The sequence below is a fragment of the Lithobates pipiens genome, unplaced genomic scaffold, assembly GCF_037356315.1.
Source record: "Lithobates pipiens isolate NorthernLeopardFrog02 unplaced genomic scaffold, aLitPip1_a1.2 Scaffold_8, whole genome shotgun sequence".
NCBI classification, from domain to species: Eukaryota; Metazoa; Chordata; class Amphibia; order Anura; family Ranidae; genus Lithobates; species Lithobates pipiens.
In genome coordinates, this window is record NW_027507903.1 from 466,697,651 (window position 1) to 466,720,234 (window position 22,584).

At 42.5% G+C, this 22,584-nt stretch overlaps 1 protein-coding gene across 1 annotated transcript in view; it reads left to right on the forward strand.

Moving 5' to 3' along the window:
* VWF (von Willebrand factor) overlaps nt 1–22,584 on the forward strand; it is a 271,073-nt gene that overhangs the window by 119,649 nt on the left and 128,840 nt on the right. The window contains exons 27-30 of the mRNA XM_077468547.1: nt 4,676–4,811; nt 6,961–8,288; nt 15,545–15,664; nt 20,957–21,100. Of these exons, the coding sequence (XP_077324673.1) occupies nt 4,676–4,811; nt 6,961–8,288; nt 15,545–15,664; nt 20,957–21,100 (1,728 nt within the window). The remainder of the gene's footprint in view (nt 1–4,675; nt 4,812–6,960; nt 8,289–15,544; nt 15,665–20,956; nt 21,101–22,584) is intronic.

Sequence of the window (22,584 nt, forward strand, 5' to 3'; positions counted from 1 at the left end):
CTTTTTTCGTTCAAAAATTGCATTCGTCCGAAAATCCACATGAATTATGGTCCAATCTGTCTTTGAAGGCTTATGGTGTCTGTCGAATGTATAAAGAAGATTCGACGGAGCTAGTATATAGCATACTTCGTGTGACTTTAGAACCCTATTAAAATCAATGGGACTCCAACGTTCAAAATCTAAAGTGCTAATGCGAACACTCATTGAAAGTCATTGATAAAAATAAATAAATAAATAAAAAAGTGTGGGGGTCCCCCAAATTCAATTACCAGGCCCTTCAGGTCTGGTATGGATATTAAGGGGAACCCTGCGTCAAATTAAAAAAAAATTAGACGTGGGGTTCCCCCTAAATATCCATACCAGACCCTTTATCCGAGCACGCAACCTGGGAGGCCGCAGGAAAAGAGGGGGGGACGAGAGAGCGGCCCCCCTCCCTCCTGAACCGTACCAGGCCACATGCCCTCAATATTGGGAGGATGCTTTGGGGGTCTGTGACCCCTCAAAGCACCTTGTCCCCATGTTGATGAGGAGAAGGGCCTCATCCTCACAACCCTGGCCGGTGGTTGTGAGGGTCTGTGGGCGGGGGGCTTATCAGAATCTGGAAGCCCCCTTTAACAAGGGGACCCCAGATCCCGACCCCCCCGTTTGAAATGGTAAGGGGGTACAAAAGTACCCCTACCATTTCACAAAGAAAGTGTAAAAAATTGTTAAATAAGACAAACACACTTTTGAAAAATTCCTTTATTAAAAATAAAAAAAATAAAAAAAAGATTCCAGCGGTGGTAATCCACTCTTGCTATCCAGCGACGGACGATCATCTCTCCATGATCCAGCGATGGCTCATCTGAATCAGCAGATGCCTTTATTATAGAACACCAGCAATAAAGGGTAGATACAGGTGTATACTGTGCTGTGCTGGAGGCACACAACACCCACTAACTCCTGCAGATGGCTGTATTAGAGAAAAACAGCAATAAAGAGTAGATACAGGTGTATACTGCACTGGAGGCACACAACACCCACTAACTCCTGAAGATGGCTATATTAGAGAACAACAGCAATAAAAGGTAGATACAGGTGTATACTGCGCTGGAGGCACACAACACCCACTAACTCCTGCAGACCCCGGAACACACTACACAAGGCCGCCACACTGGTGGCCTTATATAGTATGGGGCGTGTACTAAACCCCTTGAGCTACAGTTATGGCTCTCCTCGCTGCCGTCGCTGTGATTGGCCAAACATGAGCCAGCAATGCGCTGCGATGGCGCAGTGCATTGTGGGGCGTGAGCGCCACATGAATTTGGCGCGAACGGCCAACAGAGTTCTGGCTTCGCCGAACGGGTGAACAGCCAGTGTTCGAGTCGAACATGCATTCGACTTGAACACGAAGCTCATCCCTATTCTTCACCTCAGGACCTGCAACATTACAGAACTGTGCTTACTGTACTTGTGTAACCCTTTTCTTTTCATTGTGTGTTTGCCTCTCAAAGGTGTTTGCAGCCCAGAAGGAGCTGAGAAGTTGACAAGTCTTTTCTCCTCTCTCTCAGCGCCTGTGTTAAAGGCATATAGATTACTGCCTTTTCTATACCTACAGTTGCTAAGCATTGAAGGTTATCTTTTCTAATATATTAATTCTTTGCAGCAAGGTACATTTTCTATATGCTTTCAACCGTGATAATATATTCAACTTATTTATCACTACCAGTTGTGTCGGTCTGTTTCTGATATCAATCCACAGCCAGGAGATTGGTACTTTCTTCACTTGCATTCTTGAAAGTGTTTGCAGAAATTTTATAACTAACCAGGTGTGCCAGAGGGGCTGAGGCCATTCTTGGAATTAAGGCAAAGAACAGTGAACCCAAAAAATGCCAGGTGGCTCCTTTGGGGGTGGTGCTACACAAGAAAATGTTTCCCTTTCAAATCCTATGGAATTTTTCACACTACTGCGTTACAGGTGCAGCGCGTTTTGAAAAAAATTGCATGCTGCATCGTTTTGAAAACTGCACCAAAAACCCAGCTTCCCATTGAAATGAATGGAAATTGCGGTAAAATTGTAGTAAAAACGCAGCGCGATTTTGCGTTTTTGAGTCACATGTCCATTTTTCACAGGTGCAGACAACCCAAAAACGCACCAGAATTACACAGCAAATGCATCTGAAACAAAGCAAAATAGCGCATATGTGTTTTTTTTTTAGATGTAGGTGCATCCTCCAAACGAGTCACCAGGCCCTCTTGAGAGACCAGCCTTCATCCTGGCTATCTTCAGCAAGGGTCCTCCCCTGGATCTTTTCAATTTTGCTTGGCTTCTTCCACGATGGGCAAGACAGCCTAAGGACCACCTCAGGATTAGTAGGCCCCAGTCAGGTTTCTGGGCCTTCTTGCAGAGCTCACTTCAGCAGCACATCGTCAGGCCAGGAGGGCCTGAGGCAAGAGAGCGAGCACATGGCCCAGAGCAAATATATATCCTCTCCCAGAATGCACTAGCAGCCAAGAACCTCCTACTGGGATGGCTGGAAGTATTCATAACTCAATCCTAGTTGTACTATTTATCTATACTGGCCTGTGGCACCAGTGACAACTACTGGCAACATTGAGAAATGCACAATCTGATTGAGATTAGGGAAAGACCAGATAAGCTGTACAATACATCTGAGCTGCCTACAGCCCAGCCAAAAAACGAAATTGACATGATAGCCCCAGTTTAGAACCAGAGGGCTACATTCAGATATAACAGAATCCTATACAATACTTCTAACTGCAAAAATACGCAGAAAGCTGACTATCTTTAAAACAAACTGTTGATGCAAAAGAGATTTTTCTAGCTTTTTGGTAGATACATGCAGGTTAGCTACACCATACTTATGCATGCAAGAACAAAGTCAAAAACGGTTGCAAAGAGCTCTTGACAACAGTCTCCAAGAGATGTAACAAGCAGGAGGGGCAGCCCTGTAAACTCCACCTTATTATAGAAATGTCACTTTTGGGTGGACTGTCCCTTTAACACCATGATGAATGGGTCCCCCTTGTTGCCAGAATAAAGGTTGAATCCTAAATGACATGCTGGCTACTTCACTGCTTGTTCTCATATGGTTGAACATCTAAGATAAGGATCATGAACAGTGGAAACACTATGCAAATGTTCTGCTCGCAAGCCGCCCCATTATCAGCAACAGTTGAAGGAAACCGTATGAAATAATTTGTAACAGCCGAACAGATGGCTGTTTAATAGATGGATAAATATTGCTGGCTGCGACTTCTGAAAACACATTCCAACATCCGTAAGTATTTGTGAATAACTTTTTATAGGGTGGGGAAGGAATGCTTTTACTGGTTATCTAACTCTTTTATTTCCCCCTTTTAATATCATTTTTTTTTTAAATAAAGAATAACTTGCATATTTTTCCAAGTTTTACATTTTGTGCAAGCATATTTAAAGCAGCTATACATCAATCGTGTTTAGAAAGTAATTACAAGCAGTGCTGGAACAAGGTCAACCAGCACCCAGGGCAAAGATGCCAAATTGTGCCCTCCCCCGTTCGTGATGTTCATCCTTCGCCCAGCTCTCGCTAGCTTGTCAAAATCACTGCCGCTATCTCTACTCCTGTCAGCCAGAAGGAAGGAGCCAGGGGTGGACTGACCATTCGACAACTTGGGCACTGCCCGAGGGCCCCGAGCCGCTAGGGGGCCCCATCAGGGTTGCCAGCCTCAGTAAAACCAGTATGTAAAAATCAGTTTTTTTTTTTACATCTGTCTCTGAAATGTCCCTTACCGACATCCTTTTGGTCTAAAAATCCCGAGATTATAGCTGCCCCACCTCTCCAGTACTTTCTCAGCCAATAGAAACATGTCTGTGTATACTGTGTGATTGAAGGAACCGAAAAAACTCTGGATAGCCGCACTCCGGATCAGGTAAAATAAGTTGTGCCTTTATTATTTCCACCCACATCATACAAATTACAGCAACAGAGGGAATGTAGAACAGGGAACTGACGCGTTTCACGCTAAAATTAAAGCTTACTCATAGCTGAAGTGCAAATTTTAGCGTGAAACGCATCAGAATTCCCTGTTCTACATTCCCTCTGCTGCTGTAATTCGTATGATGTGAAGGTTTTTTTTGTGGATCTGATCCGGAGTGCGGCTATCCAGAGTTTTTTTGGTTCCTTCATTTGGCTAGTGCAATCAGCCTGCACCTGGGACCCCTGTTTGTTTGGAGTGGCCAGTTTCTTGGTGGATCAGCCTGGAGCGGTGGATTTTTCTTTATACTGTGTGATTGTATACTGTGTGTGTGTGTTTGTGTATACTGTGGGGCCCCATAACCTTCTATTGCCTGGGGGCCTCATAATATCCTATTGCCCAGCGGGCCCCATAAGTTGTCAGTCCGCCCCTGGAAGGAGCCCTCATCCCTAAGCAATGCATAGTAGCCCATTATGCTTTACCTTTGCAGGGAGACAAGGAGGACGTAAACCCAAAGCAAGTTGTACTTTGACCACCCCTTCCGTGGTACTCCAGAACTGTTTTTCAGCAGAGACATTGAGGAAAACAGCTGAATTGATCTGTATATATAGTTATCGTTGTAAGATTTTTACCTGGTTGCAGAGATAACATAGCTTAGGTACTGTGTATTTCCAGAATGAGCATCTATTCAGTGTCGTTAATATTTTTTTCCCCTCAGGTAAAATTCTAAATGAAGTATCAGAGTCATGTATTGACCCCAAAGACTGTCCAATATGTGTGGTCGATGGTCGCCACATCCCACATGGAAAAATTATTTTCGTGAACCAAGATGACCCCAAACGCTGTGAACAATGGTAATGTTTGAGGCTTCTGTATGGGCCCAGCCTTTATAGTTAATAGAAGAATGACTGAGGAAATAAGACTTCTATTCTACTTATTTGCCCATGTTTTCAAAAGTTTACATTTAAGGTAGAATTCAACTATTGGAATGTAGGCCTTTTTTATCTTATGGTCTTTATGGTGAAATTTACTTTCACTTCCTGGGAACCAACTGGGGAGAAACTTTACCAAGGGAGCACAACCACCAAAAAAAAAGCATGTATTTTTAATAGCGTTGGGAAGTGTAACCTCTATCAGATTTCATTTCTATCCGTGATACCACGTGGGAATTTTGGTTCCTCACTTTCTTTCCTGCAAGTAGGAAGTTAGATAAAATCACCCCAATATGACAAGCTGGTAGCAAAAAACAAAAACAAAAATAAATTTGCAGAAATGATGTGACATTTGTTTGAAAAAGAAGGAAAAACACTACGCTACATATTTTTATTTGTATTTGTATTTGTATTTTTGCTTTCCTTTTCTTGGGTTAATTTGATCAATATATGTGTACAGCCACTTTGATTTGTTATCTCATTAAGTGTTCTTGCATAGCAAGACCACTTACTGTTATCTCACATATATATATTATTATTATTATTATAGCCAAATTTGTCCCGTAGGAAGGAATGGCGAAATGTTCAAAACTAGTGGGAGGTGACAAAACATTATGACCACCCCATGATCAGCCAAAACATTATGACCACCCCATGATCAGCCACAACTTTATGACCACCCCATGATCAGCCAAATAATTTATGACCCCCCCATAATCACCCAAAACATTATGACCCCCCCCATGATCAGCCAAATAATTTATGACCCCCCCATGATCAGCCAAAACATTATGACCACCCCATGATCAGCCAAATCATTTATGACCACCCCATAATCAATCAAAACATTATGACCACCACATGATCACCCAAAACATTAAAACATTATGACCACCATATGATCAGCCAAAACATTATGATCAGCCAAAACATTATGACCCCCCCTTGATCAGCCAAATAATTTATGACCATGCCATTATAAGCCAAAACATTATGTCCACGCCATAATCAGCCAAAATATTATGACCACCACATGATCAGCCAAAACATTATGACCACCCCATATTCAGCAACACATTATGACACCCCCATGATCAGCCAAAACAGTATGTCCACAACATGATCAGCCAAATAATTTATGACCACCCCATTATCAGCCAAAACATTATGACCACCCCGTGAAAAAAAAAAAAAAAAATTTAAAAAATATATATATTTTTTGAAAAAATAATCTTTTTTGAAAAAAACAATTTTGGGAAAAAAAAATTTAGAAAAAAATAATTGAATAAAAAAATTTTGAAAAATAAATCTTTTTTGAAAAAAATGTTTTTTTTAAAAAATACATCATTTTTTGAAAAAATTTATCATTTTTGAAAAAAATATTTTTTAACAAAAAAGAATAAAAAAAAAAAGAATAAAAAAATAATTTTTTGAAAAAAAATAATCATTTTTGAAAAAAAATTGTTTAAAAAAATAATTTTTGAAAAAAATGTTCAGCTCTTTCAGCTAATGATGGGACTTCTTCAACCTTTATACTACTATTTATACTTTTTAAAATATTAAGCTTTTTAACACTTTTCACAGTTACTCCAGCCACTCCAACCACACAACAGTTAATCAAGCCACTCCACCCAGTTACTCCGCCCACTCCAGTAGGTGGAGACAAGAACACTTCACACAATGTCCCCAGAAATTGTAGCTTTTATTTCTGCCGTCTTTTTGTTTCTATAAAAAAAAAAATAATGATCTTCATGAGGGTCATATTTTTGCACACGAATACATTCAGGATTGATGGAAAGAGCAGCCATTTTTTTAGCCAATTGTTCCAAAAACCTCCAGGGACTTTAAAGCATTGAATCAAAGAGGGAAATTTTTCACTTAAATTTCAGGGAAATGTGAGCTATATTTTGATTATTCCTTTTACTAATTCATATCACTGATATCAAACCAGTGCAAGATAGATTCTAATTGGTTAGTACAATTATTTTTTCTTTGCATTTGCCACTGTTTTGATGAATAACAGAATGGATCACTACAACTTGTATGAATATTCTATTTTGAATGTCTCCAGCCATTGTCTAGATCAGACTCTACAGTGTAGTCCTTGTCCGATAACCGACATACCAATCACACACAGTAATGTCTCGATCCAGGAGACTCCTCCTGAGGAGGAGGATGGGGAAGATGAAGAAGAAGTCCCCCCAGGAACTTATAACTGTGAGAAAGCTATGGACTTGGTTTTCCTGGTAGATGGCTCCTCAAAACTGTCTGAACCTGAATTTGATGTTGTGAAGGACTTCATTGTCAGTATTCTGGAGAAAATCCGTATCTCTCAAAAGCGTATCCGTGTTTCTGTAGTCCAGTATCATGATCTGCGCACACCAAAATTATTTCATCTCAAAGATAAATTAAATCTTCCTGCCATGGTTGAAAAAGTGAAAAAGATGAGCTACTATGGAAGTAACACGGCTTCAACTTTTGAGGCTCTTAAGTATGCTTCTCACTATGTTTTTCCAGAAGCTCCAAGGGACAACGCTCCAAAAATGATTATGTTACTGTCAGCCAGCAAAAACCAAAAGAGCATAGGCAGCTTAATGAAATCTGTTCTAAAGCGTAAAATCACTGTAATTCCGGTTGCCATAGGCCCTAACGCCAACCTAGAAGAAGTCAAATTGATTCAAAGTAAATCAATTCACAGCAAACCATTTATAGTGACAAATGTCAGGGACTTACCTAACTACAAAGATGAGATCATTGATTATTTGTGTGGTTTAGTACCAGAGCCAACAAAGAAACCTCCCACACCCTCCACTCCCATCAAAGAGTCGATTGTACCTTTGACTCCTGCACCGTTACCTCCTGGTAAAGAATTATTCTTTCTAATTGAAACTTCTAACAACATCACAAAAGAAAACTTTACTCAGACAATAAATTTCCTCGAGAAGCTGATTTGGGAAATGGATATGGGTAAAGAAGTCATTTATATTACTATTATCCAGTATTCATACACAGTAACATTGGAATACAGGTTTACAGGAAGAGAAACAAAACAGGACATAATTCAGAAAATCAAACAGATTAGATACAGAAGTGGAAATGCTACCAATACAGGACAAGCCTTGCAATATATAAGCAATAAGAGTTTCAAAAAAGGCTATGAAAGCTCCAGCCAAGTTCCTCGTCTTGTCTACATGATACAATCCAACCCGCCTACTGATACGATAACAAAACCTGAGAACATGACCGTTACTCCTATCGTGATCGGCCGGCCTATACCACAACTTGACATCTTTAAAACTTCCTTTCACGTGGAAAGATACGACCAGCTTCTTAACATAACCAAGCAGGTGGTTAACGCTGTTGATGAACCACGACTCCCCACCCCCAGCATAACCCCAGGTACAGTCCTACGTGTAATTTTCTACTATTTTATTTGTTTATAGCACTGTGGATAACTTATGTGAAATTTTTATAAAATGTATTTTGTTTTTTAACCACTTCGCGCCCAGGCCAATTCTGACATTTCTCTCCTACATGTAAAATTCATAATTTTTTTGCGAGAAAATTACATAGAACCCCCAAAAATTATATATTTTTTAGCAAAGTCCCTAGAGAATACAATGGCGGTTGTTGCAAATTTTTATCTTGCACAGTATTTGCGCAGCAACTTTTTTTCGAGCACGTTTTTTTCAGAAAAAAAAAAACAGTTTCATGCTTTAAAAAAAACAAAACAAACAAACAGTAAAGTTAGCCCAATTTTTTTCCATAATGTGAAGGATGAAGATAAGCCAAGTAAATAGATACCCAACATGTCAGGCTTCAAAATTGCACGTGCTCGTGGTATGGCGCCAAACTTTGGTATTTAAAAATTCCCATAGGCAACGCTTAAATTTTTTTTACTGGTTACTTGTTTTGCGTTACAGAGGAGATCTAGGGCTAGAATTATTGCTCTCGCTCTAAAGATCGTGGCAATACCTCACATGTGTGGTTTGCACACCGTTTTCATATGTGGGCGGGACTTACATATGCACTCGCTTCTGCGTACGAGCTCACAGGGACAGGGGCGCTTTAAATTTTTTTTTTATTGTTAATTTTACTTTTATTTTTTTAGTTTGACACTAAAAAAAATGTGATTACTTTTATTCCTATTACAAGGAATGTAACCATCCCTTGTAATAGGAATATGGCATGATCGGACCTAATTACAGTGAGATATGGGGTCAATGAGCCTAAAATTAAAAAAACGATCACGGCTTCCCAGCCGAGGCGGGGCCGTTATTTGAATGCAGAGGCCGGGCGTGACGTCATAACATTGTGCCCGGCCTCCAAACGATCATAGTGACTCCGGCGACCGTCTGGTCCGCCGGAAATCTCTATGATCATTATCCTGGGGCCGGCGGATCCTGTGTCCGACTCAACGGTGGAAGCGGTGAGTCGGTAGAAGCACCGGGGGGTGGCGAGAGGGGGGACGTCCCCTCCCACCGCCCGTAAGAACAATCAAGGGGCGGAACAGCCGCTATGATCATTCTTATGGTGCAGAGAATCGCCGTCTGAAAATGCTGATATCTGAATGATGTCTGTAACCTCAGGAATCATTCAGATATACCCCCGGAAAGACGAGGCCGTCCCAGGACGTCCTCCCCGCGCGAAGTGGTTAAAGCATATTTCAGCCCAAGAGCTAATAGTACACAGGGCACAATTTCCCCTCCAGAAATAAGTAAACCAATGCATGTAGTAGTTAGTAGTAGACAGTCTCATTCATCTGGACTTGTATCCAAGTAGCTTCCTCGTTTGTGAGTTTCAGGAATATAGCCCATCATTTATAGCCACCCAACTAAGTCACTATAATCCAACAACCATTGAATGTGTCAAGTCACATGTTGATCATCTAAGAACAGGGTCGGTGGTATAAAAATTTGTGAAATCACCCTTTTCTGATGACATAATCCAAATCCATGTTATCATGTAGTCTAGGAGCTGGAGATAGGTGCTCGCTATCAAAGCAGCCATCTTCTTGCTAGCTGAGGTGGCTGTGCATCAAGTGAAGGCACCCTGTCCAACATCGCAGCCAGTGTTACAGGGCACCTAGGAAGACGGGACAAACCACTACGTGTATTTTGTTCCATCTGGCACTGAATAATATATTTGAAAAAAAGAGAGATATTAGGTGTATGAAGACTTCTTAGTTCTGGCCTTCACATTTTAACCTCTTATGTTGGGCCATTTGTTTGTTGAGAGTTTTCTCGACAGGGTTTTGCATTACTTACTACACTGCACTGCGTATGTCAAGTTGCATCAAACGGTTGAGATGTGTTTTTAACTGTCAGCTGCCTGTCGAAACCAGGGAATGGCTGTGGGCCAACCCCATACAGATTGTTATGGAATGGCAAAATAACAGGACATGTCATGTTCGGATGTCGATACCACATAGTGCTGCAGTAAAAAGGGATTTCAATGTAAAATCCCCCTTCAAACAGGCATGCAGGAGTCGGCATATTGCCTCCCAATCACCTGCTAACCTCGAGCCAGCCACTGCTGCTGACTAGGGATGAGCTTCGTGTTCGAGTCGAACGTACGTTCGACTCGAACATTGGCCGTTCGGCCGTTCAGCGAATTCCGAACGTTTTGGCCGTTCGCGTCAAAATTCGAGTGACGCGCGCGCGGACCACAATGCACTGCGTTGGCGCAGTGCATTGCTGCCCGATGATTGGCCAAGCATGCACTGTGACCCCGCATGCTTGGCCAATCGCAGCGCCGGCAGCGAGGAGAGCCATGATTGGCCACAGGCATCCTGCCTGTGGCCAATCATAGCTCAGGCTGTGTAGTGCACGCCCCACACTATATAAGGCCGCCTTTAAGGCGGCCTCCTGTAGTGTGTTACTTTGCATCTGAAGCAGTGGGTGTTCTGTGTACCTTCAACACAGTACACACCAATCGTTTTTGGCTGATTTCCTATCTTGCTGCTGTGTAGTGGTTGTTGTCTGTGCCCTGACTGCAGTATACACCACTATATTCACCTCACCTATATAGCTAGTGATCTAGCTTTAACCACTTAACAACTGCCCATTGCCGATTAACGGCTTCAGGGCGGTTGTTTAACTCAGAGAGGCCGTTAATTAACGGCCTCCCAGAATTCTGCTCTCGCGTGCCCCGAGGTGTGCGCACTCGAGAGCATCCGTGACCGCCGGGTCCTATAGCGGCCGTTTACCACGTGATTGCTCCGTCAAATGACGGAGTGATCACTTGGAAACAAACCGGCGTCATGTTATGACGCCTGTTCCTCCCTCCCCTTTCTGTACCGATCGGTACAGCGGAGGGGAAAGAGATCGGTGTCAGCAGCGATGTGGGCTGCATCTGCAGTGCCCACATCGCTGCTCACCGAATTTAACCCCTCAATTCCCTGCCAATACTCTGCAATACCAGTGCATACTCTGCAGTACCCTGCCATTACTCTGCAGTGCAGTACCCTGCCATTACTCTGCAGTGCAGTACCCCGCCATTACTCTGCAGTACCCCGCCATTACTCTGCAGTGCAGTACCCCGCCATTACTCTGCAGTGCAGTACCCTGCCATTACTCTGCAGTGCAGTACCCTGCCATTACTCTGTAGTACCCCGCCATTACTCTGCAGTGCAGTACCCCGCCATTACTCTGCAGTGCAGTACCCTGCCATTACTCTGCAGTGCAGTACCCTGCTATTACTCTGTAGTACCCCGCCAATACCCCGCCAATACTCTGTAATACCCTGCCATAAATTGCCATACCCAGCCATACTCAGAGATACCCAGCCATACTCGGTGATACCCTGAAATACCCAGCCATAGACGCACCCCACCCCTCACCGCCCTCCGGTGCTTCTACCAACTCGCCAGTACGATCAAAGCCAGAATCTTTTTTTTATTTTTTATTTCAGGCTTCCCAGCCTAGAGGTGAGATGTGGGGTCATATTGACCCCCCAGATTTCACTGTAAAGAGGACCTGTCACCCCATATTCCTATTACAAGGGATGTTTACATTTCTTGTAATAGGAATAAAAGTGATCAAAAATATATTTTTGGGAAAAAAAATGTCAAACTAAAATAAATAAAGTAAAATGAACAATAAAAAAATAAAATAAAAATTAAAGCGCCCATGTCCCCATGTGCTCGCATGTGCCACACATGTGAGGTATCGCCGAGAATGTTAGAGCGAGAGCAATAATTCTAGTCCTAGACCTCCTCTGCAACTCAAAACATGTAACCAGTAAAAAAATATTTAAAGCGTCGCCTATGGGGATTTTTTAAGTAGCGACGTTTGGCGCCATTCAACGGGCATGTGCAATTTTGAAGAGTGACATGTTTGATATCTATTTACTCAGCATAACTTCATCTTTCACTTTATGCAAACATTGGGCTAACAAGTGGTTAATAATAGAGCTTGCAGTCAGTAGTGTTAGGAGATAGTGCGTGCTGTCTGCGTGCTCTGTACCCAGTACATACCGCTATAATATAGGGCAGGCCCCTACTTTCAAACATCCAACTTACAAACATCTCCTACTTGCAAACGCAAGGAGACAGCAGCAAGTGAGATGAAAAAAGATGGACGACAAAACAAATTATACAGGGGTGATAACCCTTCCCTATGTTTTCCAAAAAGCTTAAAGATAGTTTTTTTGACTGGAGCTACACTTTAAAAATGTACCGGTTGAAAATGACAAACAGATTCAACTTAACACAACAAACCTACACAGTCCCTGTCTTGTTTGCACCGCCTGTATACTGCTGTTCTGAGTATATAGGGCCTGGGGGCCACACGCATTTCCTTTTTTTAATATGGGTACGGGGTTCCCCTTAATATGCGTACAAGACCCAAATAGGCTGGCAATGGGCAGGGAGGGCTACCCATGCCATGTTTCTCAATGATTTTCAACCATATTGCAGGAACCAGATATAACATTAAAACCGCAAGCAGTTTTAAATGGTGTTATTTCCGTTTAATGTCATTTTGTGCAGGGACTGTTCTAAACACGGGAAACACGTGGCACTTCACAGGTATACTACAGACACCCCGCAGGCACCATATTTAAAGGAATATTTCACTTTTTTTTTTTCACTTTAATCGTCATTAAAATCAGTGCTCCCGCCAAAACGGTAGTTTTTAAAACTTTTTTTTGCAGTGACCCATGTCCCCTGAGGCAGGAGGCAGGTCGCCAAACCCTTTTTAGGACACTATCTTGCATATTAGCCGTTAAAATGAGCACTTTCCAATTTGAACGTTCGAGTCCCATAGACTTCAATGGGGTTCTAACGTTCGTACCGAACGCGGGGGTCGTTCGCAAGTTCTGGTGCGAACCGAACCGGGGGGTGTTCGGCTCATCCCTACTGCTGACAAAGTGATTCTCTGTCGATTGCGAGCCAGCAGCTAAGCCTGTGAAAGGGGCCTTCATGCAGATGGACATATCATGAAATGCTGCAGTGTGTATATATATATATATATATATATATATATATATATATATATACACAATGATATGCACAGTGAGTCTCCATTGATGGGCACAGTGAGTCTGCATTGATGATCACAGGGAGCCTGCAGTGAACCATTATCACACAATGTGGTGTTTTTTTTGTTAGTATAGCCTACAGGTTCAATTATTTTGTTGTTTTATATTTATTTGTTTAATGCATGAGAATTTTGGAGGTGCCCTAGTAAACTGGCACCTCACAATAAATGTTGCACTTTATTTGTTAAAAAAAGGAGTATGTATATTATATATATATATATATATATATATATATATATATATATATATATATATATACATACACACACACACACACTCTTTATTTTTGAGGGGAAGGGGATCTTGGGTGAGTTCTCACACTTTTTTCCCAGGACTTGACCCCTGCCTACAGCCCAGTCCCTGAAGGAAGGGGATCATTCTCTGCTTCAGTATGTCACAGTACATGTTGGCATTCATGTTCCCTCAATGAACTGTAGCTCCCCAGTTCCGGCAGCACTCATGCATCCCCATACCATGACACTCCCACCACCATGCTTGACTGTAGGCAAAACACACTTGTCTTTGTACTCCTCACCTGGTTGCTGCCACACACGATTGACACCATCTGAACCAAATATGCTTACATCATCAGACCACAGGACATGGTTCCAGTAAACTATTTCCTTAGTCTGCTTGTCTTCAGCAAACTGTTTGGTCTGAGCTCTGACAGGCTGACCCCCCCCCCCCCACCACCCCTTCAACCTCTGCAGCAATGCTGGCAGAACTCATACATTTATTTCCCAAAGACAACCTCTGGATATGACGCTGAGCACGTGCCCTCAACTTCTTTGATCGGCCATGGCGAGGCCTGTTCTTAGTGGAACCTGTCCTGTTAAACTGCCGTATGGTCTTAGCCACCATGCTGTGGCTCAGTTTCATGGTCTTGGTAATCTTCCTATAGCCTAGGCCATCTTTATGTAGAGCAACAGTTCTTTTTTTCAGATCCTCAGAGAGTTCTTTGCCATAGGTGCCATGTTGAACTTCCAGTGACCAGTATGAGAGAGTGAGAGCGATAACACCAAACTTAACACACCTGCTCCCTATTCACACCTGAGACCTTGTAACACAAATGAGTCACAGGACGCTGGGGAGGGAAAATGGCTAATTGGGCCCAATTTGGACATTTTCACGTAGGGGTGTACTCACTTTTGTTGCCAGCGATTTAGAAATGAATGAGTTATTTTGAGGGGACAGCAAATTTACACTGCTATACAAGCTGTACATTCACCACTTTACATTGTAGCAAAGTGTCATTTCTTTAATGTTGTCACATGAAAAGATATAATATATAAATGTCAGATACTGTATATATCTTAATGGGAGGCCATAGTTCTACTTTAAATACAGTATGACCCGGAGAAGAGAAAGTAGACGAAGGATCAGCATGACTAAGGGAGGAACAGGTCTGAGAAGGGTTAAAGAGCTATGTAGTTAGTGGGGTAGGGGGCGTAGCTTACCTGATTGGTGGCTTAGGGGTCAGATGGTCAGGGTTTTTCTGTGCAAGGGCAGATGGGTAATCAATCTGAAAATTTATGTTAATGTGAAGAGTTTCCCTCTCTCCCGCCCTGGATTATGGGTTTAGGATGTATTCTGGGTGGAGGACAATTTTTGGTGTCTCGTGTTTCCAAAAAAATAAATGTTGTTTGTTTCTAATATTTTGCCCTTTTGTTGTAGCAGCTTGTGGGTCAGGGGGTCTTTGGGGGAGGGGTCAAGGATTAACCAGATTGTTAGAGCATTGGGGGGCCATCTAGGGTATGTCACTCCCACCTGGTTGGTTGTTGGTGGTTCTCCCAGGAGCTAGGTCCCCTGGGGGTAAGTCAAAATGTGGAAGCCACAAAGTCTTCAAGCTGGATGGGGCGCAGCTGAGGACATGTGCTTTAAGGAAACCCAAAGACCCCATCCTGGTGTTTAAAATTGTTATGTTTCTGTTATTTATTAATTTGTTAATAATGGGGCGGCTGTGGCCATTTAAACATCAACGTCATGCAGTGTTGTATCTTTTATTATAAGTTCAAGGACCGTAAATTGACGAATCCTATAGTCTTGTCTATTATGCTTTGTTTTAAAATATGTGCTCAAATGTTTCCATTTTTCTTTCTTTTACGTTGTTCTAGTACCATGTATGAGACCCATGGATGTGATATTCATACTGGACAGCAGCATTAACATCATGAAATCAGAGTTTGAACTCATGAAAACCTTTGTCAAGACCTTTATTTACAAGGCACATATTGGTAAGACTGCCATTAGCATTAACATATTTAAATATAAAATAAAAGGTTGTAAGAGCGTACGTATGTGTATATATATATATATATATATATATATATATATATATATATATATATACAGTGGAACCTTGGATTGTGAGTAACACGGTTAACGAGTGATTCACAATATGAGCTATTATTTAAAAAAGATCCTGACTTGGTTTGCGAGCGTTGTCTCACAAAACTAGCAGGATTCAAGCCTCTATGGTGTGCAGTACTGCATTTAGCCAGAGGTGCAGGGGGTGCCGGTGACACTCAGAGCCGCTTGGAAATACTTGGAAATACTCCGTTCCTGAGTGTTTCCGAGCCTTTAGAATAGAAGTCAAAGTGGAACGAATTATTTTCGTTTCCATTGACTTCTATGGAGAAACTTGCTTTGATATGCAAGTGCTTTGGATTACAAGCAATCTCCTGGAACGGATTACACACACACACACACACACACACACAGACACACACATATATGCACAATTGGAACCAATTAAGTAATTCCTCCCAGCGCACATGTATCAATATCTCCAGAGCCGTTACTATAACAAATAAAGATACTACACAAATAAGTTTGAACTTCCTAAAAGCAAATACAAACTTTAGCAGCGCTAATTGTTCAACATTCAGATAAACACATAAAAATTTCCTTCTTTGAGCATGTTCCCAATCTGGGTTGAATGGCATGAGATTGTTGCAAAAATCCTATTTACCATCACCAGACATCGTGCTTGGTATCGACTCACCAAATCATAGCAAAAGCAGAGGCTTAAACGATAATATCTCTTTGTCTTGCGGTCTGTTGTAGATCGAACTCTTCATCTATAACAACTCGCCACCATGAAAGAGATACTCACATAGCATGATACTATTGTGATCATTTTAATCCAAGGTTGGGTCCTGGACGGGTGCTATATAGCACCAGTATTTGGGTTGTGGGTGAGGAATTCCAGGAGTAGAGTCAATCAGGAGAGGACTGACTCGCAGTCCTCTCTATCTTAATAGAGAGTTATTTGGGACCCAGAATTTGGGAGGCTCTGAAGTGGTATTCGGATGGGAAAGAGCCTCCATCCCTGACCACAGAGATTCAGCACACAGGGGGTTAAAGGCCTCCAGGAAACAGCTTATAAAAGACAGGAAGTAGTGAAGAGGTGGTGGTGAGGAAGAGTAGGTGATTACACCTGTCATGATGAGCTGTGTATCTGTTTGGAGCTGCTAAAGATTCAACAAGGACTTTTTAAACTCTGGGATGAAGACCTGGCTACAAACTGTATTGTGCCTTTTCTTTGATTTTCTTTGCGCTGAGTATAAGCGGACTTTATTTTGTGCTGAAGATAAGCAGACTTTATTTTATATTTTTTGTGCTGTGTGGTGAATGAAGCTTTATTTTTAATTTGCTTACACATAAAAGACTTGTTGTTTAAATGGCTTATGCACTTGGTCCCGTGGAGCTATCATCCCCAAAGTTTACAACTGCTGTCTTGGATTTGCAGCCGCAAAAAACGTTTAAAACTAAAAACTGACATTTAAAGAGACAGTGTACAAATGCTATGTCTTGGGTCAAGTCAGCTCAGATGCTGCAGGCACAGAATAAAGACATGGGGGAGGTCATCAGGGCTTTGGCACAAGCCACCGCGACCCAGCAGCAAGCTTCAGCAGATGTAAACCTTCACCATGAAAAAGCGATGGCTCAGTAGCAGCGGGCCCTGGCACAGGCTGTAGCTGCTCATCAGGAATGCACATGGTTGCTAGCCACCCAGTTTACTGCTCAGCAGGAGTCCACTGAAGCACAGATGGCTGCCTTGCAGGAGGCAGTACAGCGGCTAGCTCAGGGACGAGAACAAGCGGTCGTCGCCACTGGCATCCAAGTGTCTGTGAGGTCCAGCCATTTCTTACAAAAAATTACACCCAGAGCGATGACGTAAAGGTCATTCTCACTACCTTTGAGAGGATAGCGGAGAGAGAGGGGTGGCCCCATGACCAATGGGCCAGCATTATCTCCCCTTTCCTCACCGGTGACCCGTAAAAGGCCTAGGCCTAGAAGGCAGAGATCCTGGCCTGCCTAGGAGTGACCACAGCCATCCAGGCTCAGAGGGTGCATCGCTGGCGGTACAAACCTGACCGACCACTCAGGTCCCAAATGCACAAACTGGTACAGCTGGTTAAAAAATGGCTGCAGCCAGAAAAGTTGTCAGGCCCACAAATGGTGGAACGGGTGGACTGGTACCTGCGGTCCCTGCCAGATGACCTACAGTGCTGGGTAAGCCATGGAGACCCTGCAACTGCTGGCCAGCTGGTTAAGTTGGTTAAAATGTACACCGTAGTGGAGGACCTGCTTGGGTCTGCCGAGCATCGGGAACCCACACCAAGGGCAACCAGACCGGCCACAGCACCTAGGAGAGAAGCCCTACCAGACGTTGGAACCCACAAACCTGCATCATCCTCTGCAGAATCTCGAAGGTTGGTTCCTGTCCCAAGGATGGGTGACCACAGTGTTGGCGATATCGGTCCTGGGGGCATACCCAGGCACAATGCCCACTTCAGGAGGAACCCATGGATTGCGGGACTGGCCGGAGAACTTCCTTCTATGTGCAAGGAGTGTGTGCTACTCATCTTGATCTGGTGGCAGGGCAGTTTGAGTGTGAAGTGTGGCTGAACCACCTTCTTGACAAGGCTCTACTGGATTCCGGTAGCATGGTAACACTTGTACATGCCAGGGTGATTGGGAGCCTCAGCCCAGTAAGACTCTACGCGTAGTGTGTATCCATGGGGACACTATGGGGTACCACCTGATCCTGGTGACTGTTGCTTATGGCCATACCTCAGTGACACAAGAGGTTGGAGTGGTAAGAAGTTTAATACATGATATCATAGTGGGGTGGGACTGTCCACTATTTCTCAGACTGTGGAACCAAGTACAGATGGGGCTGCCAGGACAGCCAGGAGAACTGGGAACACTGGGCCTGGAAGGGACAGACTCTGAGGGGTCTGGGCCTGAAACCCCCACAACACACCCCTCTAATATGGAGATACCTGTCACTGATAATGAGATTGCAGAGAATGTTAAAGTGGATGTAAACCCAATATCATCCTTTCTAAATGACTGCCATAGGGGTTATCTATAAAGATATACATGTCTCCTGCATGTATCTTTACCTGTCAAATGTCTCCCGTCTGTCTGCTATGAGACCCGAAAAACTGCATATTCTGTGGGTGGGTCTGTTGTCTGGAGCTTGGTGGGTGGAGTCGTGATGTCAGTAGACTCCCCGCCCACCTCTACACTTCCCTTGCCAATATGCATTTTCTCCTGTGTATTTCTTATACTGAACGTCTGCTATGATCTCTAACATCCAGTGAAAAGACAGGAAAGTAACCACATGACTTCAGCATGCCAAATCATGCTGAGGTGGGGAACATCCAATTCTGGCAGAGCAGCAGAAGAAAGGAGTGGAAGGGAATTCAAAAATAATGCATGTCTCTTAGGCTAGTGCACGAGATATGTAAATCACCTGTCACTCACAGCAAGGGGGAGGAATTGACAAAGTTTTTCTCTGTTTGCCAAGAATTATCTGACTGAACAATAAAAGAGGATTGCTCAGAGCTGGATTAACTCTTTGTGGCAAGACTGGGCTCAAATGATAGAAAATCTTATACTGTACATTATGACATTAACAAAAAAAAAATTTATTTTCGGGTTTATATCCAGTTTAATTTGGATGATAAGGTTATGGAAGGTTATGCTGGGGGAGGATGATGAGGAGCTATCCCCGTTGCAGTTCCCAGTTTAGGAGGGTGAAGGGGAAACATCCTCAAGGCCAGTGCACCCAGACCTGGATGTGTCCAGGGGTGCATTTGGCACTGCCCATTTGCAGGATCCTACCTTGGCCAATGCTCGAGAGCAGATTTCTGTGGTTGATGGGGTCTCACAAATACCGGGAGCAGATCAGAGGTTTCCTACACGGTTAAGGAGATATTTTACAAAAAAAGGGCACCGCTGTCTACTGCGCATGCGCGCTGTAGACAACAGCGCAGGCACACTGTCCACGCAGCAAGTGAAGGCGAACGTGCCGTCACTGACGGCTGCTGAGCGCATGCGCCGGAGTGACGTCAATCACAGCGCCGGAGCCGCGAGACCCGGAAGTCACTCTGGGATACATGGCAACGACGGAGATGAAGAACGAGGACCGCTTAGGGGGCTTCGATCTCAGGTTAGTTATTCTATGCCTTTGCCTTGCAGGGTTTATTTTTAGGGTTTTTTTTTTCCCGGGTTAACTTCCTCTTTAAGTGGGGTACACACTATAAGAAAATCGGGCAAACGATCGTCCGATTTTTTTCCTTGTTGATTCACAGAAAATTGGAACCGATGAACGAAAATTTGTATGAAAAGTCTCATACGACAAAGGCTTTTTTTTTTGTTGCTTGTTTTTTCTGATCATGCACAGTCTTTATTTTCTGATGTATCCTGTATGAAAATCGTACAAGAACACTTTAAAGAAAATTGTTTGTTCTGTTCCCATACAAGAAAAAATTTAGTTGGTCTCTCTGGAAATTTTCGTATGAAAATTCAGAATCGACTGTCAAAAGTGGTGTACAAACTATCCGAAAATCGAATGAAAAATTATTTGGATGAAAATGTTTGCCCGATATTTTCTTATAGTGTGTACGAGCCTTTACTTAAAATAGAACTCTTGAGTGTGTGGCTATATCGTGCCAAAATGGGGCAGACACAACTAGAGATGAATAAAGCTCAGGATTAAAATGAAACCATACATATCTGCAATGGTTCAATAGACAAAGTTTAGAAGGGTGAACAGCACAAGCAGGTAAATATAGTTATCCATGTAAGTAACCAGGTGGACCCTTGATAAAAAAACACCAAACTGATTACTATTTAATACAAAGGGGTTACAACACAGTAAATCAACTTAAAACATATCCAAACCCAAAACAAAAAATTTAATACATTGCAGCTTATCAGTCCTTAGATGATGTGGCTGCATTAGTTTAACATTCTCAGAATTTTTTCCCCTTATTATTTATCATTATTTTTTAATATTCTTTTTATTTGGTAATCTTGCAAATAACATGCTTCCTGTCCTTGGGTCCTTATTTTCTATAACTTTGGCCAGTTTAATTTAGAAATCACACTGCATTTCATGTTAATTTTTTATTTTTTTTTGCATTTTTTTTTTTTTTTGGTTTTTGAGTGTTTAGGTTTTATTTCAGTTGTGTGTGTCTTTATTTCATTATTTATATTTTTATTGAAAGGACCTGAAGCAACACAGGTGGCTGTTCTTCAGTATGGATGGAAACCTCAACTGGAAATTGCATGGACAGACCCCCAGAACAAGGAAGGCTTGATAAAGATGGTGGATGATATGCAGAAAACAGAAAGTGGACCTAGCAAAATTGGTAAGCATTTTTGTAAATAAAGAGAATATCAAACACAACCCACCTGTACGGCATTTAATTGTCCAGGCTGAGTCATCTGGACTGGGGAATTTGCTCTGTGATACTCTAACTTTCACTGAATAAGTATAGAGTTGAGCTGTCCAGAAAGTTACCCTGAGATTTAGGGTCCATTCACATAGTACCCTGGTATCCCTTTACCCGGGTTTTCATGCCCAAGGGGTCATAAAGGACTGCCCAAACACATGGCCAATGTGGCTGGCTGTCACAATGGTCACACCGGCTCCCAGTCATTAATAGACACAAAGAGCTGTCTATTACAATTCAGTCACTATGCTGAGAGTGTGTTCTGAACTCTCAGCACAAAAACCTCAGATGTCGACGGATGCATATGTGCAGCAGGTGGTAGTTAAAACCCACTCTCTTTGCCCCAAATGTACAGGCAAGAGGGTAAGTACCTTTTCATTTTTTTTTTAAATAAATATGAACTATTTCTTATAAACAATGATGCTTACTGCTTCCAACTACCAGGTGGTGTTTAAGTGGATTGGAACTCCAAAAGTGAAGATTCATGATCTTACAGGAACAATATAGAAATGTAAATTGTTTCTAAGCACTTGCATGAAAAATCCATCTTTTACATTGAATTCCTCCTGAAACATGGCAGTGCACTTCCTGTGCTTGGGCACTCCTGTTCTGCAGTGTGAAATCATCTAAGGCACTGCTGTCCTCTGGCTCCAAATCTCACCAGATTTGGAGTGAGATTCGATAATGTCATTATTGTGCTGATCAATGTTCTTACTGGAATGGATGCCATACCCGTGGGCCTGCATTGCAAGGATCTCCATGCCTCTGCTTCATCCAATCTGTCGATCTGTGCTTCCTTCCACTCCAGCAATGTTAAAATTGTGCCGTACATTGTTGAAAATGGCAAATCTCACTCCAAATCTGGTGAGACTTGGAGTTGGAGGACAGCAGTGCCTTAGATTTCACGCTGCAAAACAGGTAGAGAGGCAGCTTAAATATGAGGAAGCAAAGCACCGCCTCTACCAAGATGGCTACCTCCACACAAAGATACTTCTCCTAGTCTTTTGTCCTTTGCTTGTATTTTTTGGGCACAACTTCCACAGCACAGGCTCTCTTTAATCACATGTCCTATGCTTTTTGAGGGCTCTTCTTTACATCTGTTGTGCTACAAATAGAACTAATTGTCATAAAGAAAGGCCACTGTCCCCCTGGAAGAAATAACATCATCTAAAAAATTTAATTAACATAGTCTGCCAAAAACCTTACAAGCTGTGCTGTGCTTTTTAGAAATAAAGTGCCATGGATCCACCCTGCAATAAATGTTTACATAGTAAAATTTAGATTTTTTTACAAATAACTAAAAAAAGGATATAACACATTTGTTTATAAACTGTAAAAAAAATAAGCCCATTATAGTTTCCCTTTAACAGCCTCATAACTTCTTATTACAAAGTAATCTG